The following is a 6,900-nucleotide window of genomic DNA, read 5'->3' as shown; positions in this document are numbered from 1 at the left end:
GGCTACACGTACTGAGACAGAGGGCCGCTGTTTCTTTCACTCGGATGCTTCCTCCGGTGAGATACATTCAGCCTCTTGTGAATTGAAGGACATTTATGAAACACAGAGAGATGAAAGATAAAAGAAAATAACAAATTATTTTGTATCTTGTTAATTTTGTTTTGGGAAGCCTGGCTTCCCTTGGCATCCAAGAATACACGCCACTGCTACTCACTAATACATCCCTGTACGCACCCACTGCACACACACACACACGTATGCATGCACGCTCAAAGGCGTCATGCTCATAGGGGGCACAGTGGCCCCCTCAGATTTGTCCTGTTTGAAAAATATATAATTGTTGTTCATTTTGTTGTCTCTCTGTAATAATACTAGCCACCTAGGAACTTTATGAAGTTTGCTTTAGCCCAGATAGGTTCCTAATCTCCCATCCTCTTAACTAGCTACCAAGAAGTCAAGTCAGGCTATCAATCTTAGCTGGCATGCCTGCTGGTAAGATTGGTCAACTTTAGAAAAGCAAGCAATAACAAAATGTACTGAATAATTCACATTCCTTTCAATCTTTTAGCCAGATTTTAGCAGAGATGCAGAGAACCATATTTAGTTTCTTTAAAAAAAATAACAACTCTTCTGGAGGAAACAGACAGCTCAAGGAATATGCTTAGATATGCAATAAAATATGCATATTTTTGACATACTTCTGTATATTTAGTGTATGTGGACACCCCTTCAAATTAGTGAATTCTGCTATTTCAGCCACACCTGTTGGCAGTAGAATGCCAACTTTCCAACAAGTCAATACGCAAATGTCAGCCCTGCTGGAGCTGTCCTGGTCAATTGTAAGTGCTGTTATTGTGAAGTGGAAATATCTAGGAGCAACCACAGCTCAGCCGCAAAGTGGTAGGCTACACAAGCTCACAGAAAGGGACCATTGAGTGCTGAAGCGTGTAGCACGTAGAGATCGTCTGTCCTCAGTTGCAACACTCACTGCTGAGATCCAAACTGCCTCTGGAAGCAACGTCAGTACAAGAACTGTTCGTTGAGAGCTTCATGAAATTGGTTTCCATGGCCGAGCAGCTGCAGACAAGCCTAAGATCAGATGTCCACATACAGATGTCCACATACTTTTGGTCATGTAGTGTATATATGAACTTGCCAGAAACTCACTGAAATAACAAGTGACATGCTGATAGACATTAATATAAACAAGCAGCTTGACATTTATTGTCATGAATCTTGCCCTGTAGGCAAAACTGAGCAATTTCCGCAAGATGGGCCAGTTGCAAATTCAGAATTGTCCAAATCGCAAACATGTATGAATACAAAAATTTGCTTTCTGGTCTTAATTTAAGGCTAGGCATTAGGGTTAGCAGTGTGGTTAATGTTAGGTTTAAAAACTGATTTTATGACTTTCTGTCTGTGTTAGCTTGTGACCTCTCTGCAGAGCTGCCTCCAGATCAAGATTCGTGACAATAAATGTCAACCTGCTAAAAACTAACTCACAATCATAGAAATGCGCCCTCTGACTTTGTCATTACATAGATGATGCTGCACCCTGCTGGGTATTTTGTGTAATGCATGTAAAAACAAGGCCAAAACGACTATAATATATGTAATTTAGCAGGCATATATCCAAAGTGTATGGTCATACATTTTATGTATGGTTGGTGTCGGGATTCAAACCCACAACTCTAGTGTTAGAAGTGCCATGCTCTACCAACTGAGCTACAGTACAAGTCTGGAAGTGAGCTTAAAAACATTGAACAACGCTGAACAATGATGATCTTGGCCTTTTCTTTACTTGAAATAACAAATCTAAAAAGACACATTAAAACATGGAGAAAAAAAAAACAGAACTATGGTGAGCATTATACAATTTCTGCAAGATACAGAAACATGATATTTTGAATAACCATTATGAAGAACAAAACTGCATTGCCTCTGAAATGTAGTTCTGTTTACTGTGACACGTTTAGAATGATTCCATCTTGTAAAAACAAGGCTAACGATGAATGGGATGCTGTAGATTTCTGCTCTTCTTGTCACTGTCTTCTCTCCGCAGCATCATAGTAATCTACACATTCGCGAGACAAAGAGAGACATGGAATGCATCTGATGAACACATTCCTCACAAGTGTTTAGTATAATCAGCCTCGTTATAACCCACAGTATCGCAATCAGCAGCACTGTCAGCGCCCTCATCAGCATCATTATGATCCTCCACCAGCCAGCATCACAGAGCTCTCACATCATCTAACAGAGGGTGCTAATTGGGATGTTAGATCCATAGAATTAGGAATTAGTAGTAGTAGTAATTTAATAAGATATATATGGTTAGATCCTACATGTTAGAACACCGTTACACAGCCCCTTACGTTCCCAATAAGGCCTTTGAAACTTCCCCATCTCAATGTTCTGTATGTACAGTACCACAGATTATTGAGTCATTCTATTTCTATGGTAACTCCCTCCCAATGTTTTATCTGCTGTTCTGCTATGGACACCCATGTGTTCATGCTAGTGCCGCGATATGTGTTCTACAGACATATAGCAGAGATGTACAGTGTTCCAGTTGTGTACCTGTTGCTGGAGGGACGTCAGCCCCCACGGTCCTGGTAGCACTGGGTGGGGGAGGAGGTGGGACCGCCCTCCTGGATGACATCACACATGCGTATCATTGTTATCGCTGGCCCACATTGTGTCACAACATCAGTCTATGTAAGTGTGGGTACGGTAGGTGTTATGAATGGGGTTGTGTTATGAATCACCTGGTGGTGTCTCTGTGTGGTGAGGGTGCTAGCTCTAGGGGTTCAGGGGTGTTGCGGTAGACCAGGCTATGGTGAGGCAGGGGTGGAGGCAACCAGGTTGGGTAGGGCAGGTAGGCTGGGGTAGGCTGGTAATGGTAGTGGTACACCTCTGGATCCTCCTCCTGCAGTATTTAACCTTTATTTAACTAGGCAAGTCAGTCAAGAACAAATTATTATTTACAATGACGTCCTAGCCCTGCCAAACCCTCCCCTAACCCCAGACGATACTGAGCCAATTGTGTGCTGCCCTATGGGACTCCCGATCACGGTCGGTTGTGATACAGCCCGGGATCAAACCAGGGTCTGTAGTGACACCTCTAGCACTGAGATGCGCCACTCAGGAGCTGTAAAAAACAAAACACTGGGGGCCAGCTGGCCTGGAAGGGAGGATAAAAACAGCCTATTCAGACACAACATGTGTCAAATGGCACCCTATTCTGTATTAATATATTTTTTTTTAATAGTGCACTATATAGGGAATAGGGTGACATTTGGGGCACATCCTCACTCTCCCCTTCAATGGGTTGGATGACCAACTGCTTATGGAGCCTCAACACAACCACTAAACTGACAAGGAACAGTGTGACCCAAAACAGACTCCAAAAATAACTTTTAGGTGCATTAGCTAATGTGAGGAGCCAATCTGACCTCGGTCTGTTTTCTTTTCCAGATTGTCATATCAGGTTAGGTATGTCTCTACCTACTGAAACACATGTTTTCAGATGAATAATGTAAGATAAGCGTGCTGCACACGGACAGGCTGGATGATAAGTTGGCACATGTGACGAACAGTAAATGTACCTCAGTGGTGGAGAGTGGGGCCGGGAATAGCCAAATGACTGTACCTCAGAGGTAGACGGAGGGTGGAGCTGGGAATGGCCAAATGAGCTGAGGGCTGACATGGTCATGTTGTTCATGATGACCTGGTGCATCTGAGCATTTTGGATCATCATCAGCTCTACCAGGTCTGGAGAATAGCAGAGAGCAACATTACACACACACACAAACACACACACACACACACACACGGAAGCTAACTTATATATGCCTGTTGTGCTGTCCTTTATCCTTTAAGTGACAATCAACCTGTTTCAACCCGCATGGTGTCCAATCACGAGTTCTAAATCAAATCTGACATCCTGAATGTTCTATCCTCTCCCTTCCTCAATTTCTGCCTGATATCCTTCCAGTAATATGAAAATACATATTTTTCCCCCTGGCTGCTTGTCAGGGTACTCTGGCGACAGCCTGATGCAACATTTAGCAAAACGACACTATATTATACAACTCTGTCAAAATGAGAGGAATCCAAACTACTCATTGAATAATATCAGAAAGAATGCCACTACTGAAATGAACCTCAATATAAGTGGGTTGAAAGTAAGAAGAGCAGAAAGGTCAGCCAGAAGGATGTCAGTCAGAGCAAACAATCACTGCCCTGGCCTGAGCGACCAACAGACAGACACTCACTGCCCTGGCCTGAGCGACCAACAGACAGACAATCACTGCCCTGGCCTGAGCGACTAACAGACAGACAATGAGGCTAGAGGGGGAGAAGGAGTGCCATAAAGAGCCTTGACCGCCATTATAGATGGTTGAGCTCTGGCCCTTAGGTCCAGCTGGCACCTGAAGTGACATTCACAGTTTCACAGACACACACACACAGAGAGAACGAGTGAGGTGAGAAAATACACTGTATAATATTGCAGGCATGTGTTGGAGGCAGAAACCCATGTCAGGCAAGCTGAGAGACGTGGGCTCTGTCTGAAAAGTTATCTTGACAGCCTGCCATACGCACCCTGCTTAACGTGTCCTGGCCGGATGGAGGGAGTGGGAGATGACACAGCAGCAGGGAGCTGCTGGAGGATGGTTGTGGGCTGCTGGGAAGCCTGGGATGGAGACATGAGACTTTAATGAGGCTCGCTGACTGGAGGCATATAGCCAGGGAGAATATCTATCTCCCATATCTAATACTGCCATGGATGAACTACTGTTAAGAGGCAGGCAATATCAGCCCACTCTCTCAACATAGTTAACAGTAGCAATGCGTGATAAAACATCCAATTAAAACTACAAGGTAGTGAGCTGGAGATATGCATCAAGAAGATATGACTCATCAAGCTATTACAACAAAACTCATATCACAGCTGTTGGAATCTAAAGATGCCTCCCTTAATGATGCTGCAAATGAAGTCAATGGCATATAGAGAGCCAACTTTCTCTTTAAATGAGCGTGGGTGTTAAATATCACATAGAATTACAGTCTCTATGATATGCCAAGTAAACAGGTCAACTGTATTTTTTTGCTATTGAAAAAATCCCTGTTGGCCACACTTACAGGCTGTTGAAATATCTGCACATTCTGTGCGTCCTGGTTCCACTGCTGAAACTGTGGGTCATTATCATTTGTCCCAGCCATTGAGTTTCATATGTCGGTTAAAAAAAAAATTGAGCTGTAAAACAGTGACTGAAGATAAACCTTGTTTTGATCCAACCCAGGCTTGGAGTATACACTCACCAGTTGGGTTGCCAAGGTTTCAAAGCGCAAACAACAAGTGCGAGAAATATGCGCAGGTTGTTGCGCACACATAGGCAGGCTGGTGCGTCACTTACTGTAATGATTATGCTGCTATGGGATATTTAAACTAGGACTAATTAGTCACTCTCTCTATCACATCTATTTTCTTAGCATTTAGGCCGGTATGTACAGTACAGTATGATATAATCGAGTTCTAAACGTTTCTAAAAGAGCAAATGAGGTGGTCACACTTGAATTGATTTTGACAGCTGTGGCACAAAGGTAGCCTTCTTCCATGTAGCGAAGTGAGTGAATTCACAAAAGTAGCCTATAATTGAGATTTCCCGCCCCTAGACAATAAGCTTGGCAAATCCATATGGTCGCATGCAATGTTGACGGGAGGGGCAGGGAACAGGTGGGCCGCCGCTACGTAGGTCTCTCACTCTAAATTGAGTGGGCTAAGTTACGGACACCTGGGATAAGCCTGGGCCAGCTCTCTTTCACTTCATAGACCACTAATTACAGCTTTCATTTGACGAGTTTTTCGCTCTGACTCTCGCTATCTCCGTTCTCCTCCTCAGTGTTTCTCTCTTCTTTCCTTCTCCTATATGCTGTCACTGTCTCCCACGCGGATCCCATCCGCCCCCACCGCAGCATTTCAAACGGTGTAATTAATCAATGTGTGCGCCATCTCGGAATGATCGCCTCTATTTTTAAAAAGCCCTTTCACCAGGGCCGTTTCTAGCATTTTTGGGGCCCTAAGTGAGATTTATTTGTCTCCACCACGTCGGGGACAAAAGATATGAGTGCCCCCCCTCTTGGAAGAGGATAGTAAAAAAATCGCAGCTTTAAAGTGAATGTTCTGCAATTCCAAAATAATGTGCCATGGGGCATAGAGACATTTCTTGCAGTTCTACACATTTTGTCATGGGATGGAGATAAAATGTTTCCGTTTGAAAGCGAATTCCTATAATTCTGAGTGAGAGTGACTAATATAATCAACGGGGCCCCCTGGAGGTCAGGGCCCCTGGACACCAGGATTGGGCTCAATTCGAATTGAAGGCAGTCAATTCAGGAAGTGATTTGAATTTTAAAAATCGAAAACAATTTTGAAATAAATAGCTTCTACTTTTCAGTTTATTGAGAAGTTGTCAAAACATTTAAAAATGGTGTATTATTGAATTGTGATTTTAGTTTACTTCCTAAATTGACTGCTGGGCATTTACCTTGAGATTTGGCCATGATTACTACAAGGTTTACATGGCTAGAAACGTACCTAGCAATCTATAAAATGTTAGCTGACATGGGCTAATTGAGTGACTGTCAACGACTGACAGAGGAAACTGCTGATGGGTCTTTCTATAAACTGGGGAACCAGTTAGCATTTCTCTCTCTGTTTGGAGCTGTTACAAAGTCATTAATAATAATAATATGTTTTTTTTCCCCATTAAGATATAAAGGGGGAACATAGATACATTCAATATAATGAATGAGTTGAAACCCTTTCTCATGCTTGGAGTCTTTACAGATTTGGCAAAAATCGTATTGATATTGCTGTCGGACTCTTCTTTTTAA

At 43.0% G+C, this 6,900-nt stretch overlaps 1 protein-coding gene across 1 annotated transcript; it reads right to left on the bottom strand.

Annotated features, from left to right (window-relative positions):
* Positions 1 to 1,775: 1,775 nt before the first annotated feature.
* Positions 1,776 to 6,014, bottom strand: LOC109897589 (proline-rich protein 29). The gene is made up of 6 exons (XM_020492102.2): positions 5,146 to 6,014; positions 4,606 to 4,696; positions 3,653 to 3,774; positions 2,769 to 2,929; positions 2,581 to 2,651; positions 1,776 to 2,074 (listed from the first exon to the last, which is right to left on the bottom strand). The coding sequence occupies exons 1-6, from the start codon at positions 5,224 to 5,226 to the stop codon at positions 2,043 to 2,045; spliced, it is 558 nt and encodes a 185-aa protein (XP_020347691.1). The 5' UTR covers positions 5,227 to 6,014; the 3' UTR covers positions 1,776 to 2,042.
* Between the last annotated feature and the right edge of the window lie 886 nt (positions 6,015 to 6,900).

This window comes from Oncorhynchus kisutch, linkage group LG10 (assembly GCF_002021735.2).
Source record: "Oncorhynchus kisutch isolate 150728-3 linkage group LG10, Okis_V2, whole genome shotgun sequence".
Lineage (NCBI taxonomy): Eukaryota > Metazoa > Chordata > Actinopteri > Salmoniformes > Salmonidae > Oncorhynchus > Oncorhynchus kisutch.
Note: the sequence above shows the minus strand (reverse complement) of the source record. Positions and strands in the feature narration are given on the sequence as shown.

Coding starts and splice junctions, on each gene's coding strand:
- LOC109897589 (XM_020492102.2), bottom strand. CDS start 5,226: ATGGCTGGGACAAATGATAATGACCCACAGTTTCAGCAGTGGAACCAG. Junction 4,697..5,145: donor TGCAGATATTTCAACAGCCT/GTAAGTGTGGCC, acceptor TCTCCATCCCAG/GCTTCCCAGCAGCCCACAAC. Junction 2,652..2,768: donor CCACACAGAGACACCACCAG/GTGATTCATAAC, acceptor GATGTCATCCAG/GAGGGCGGTCCCACCTCCTC.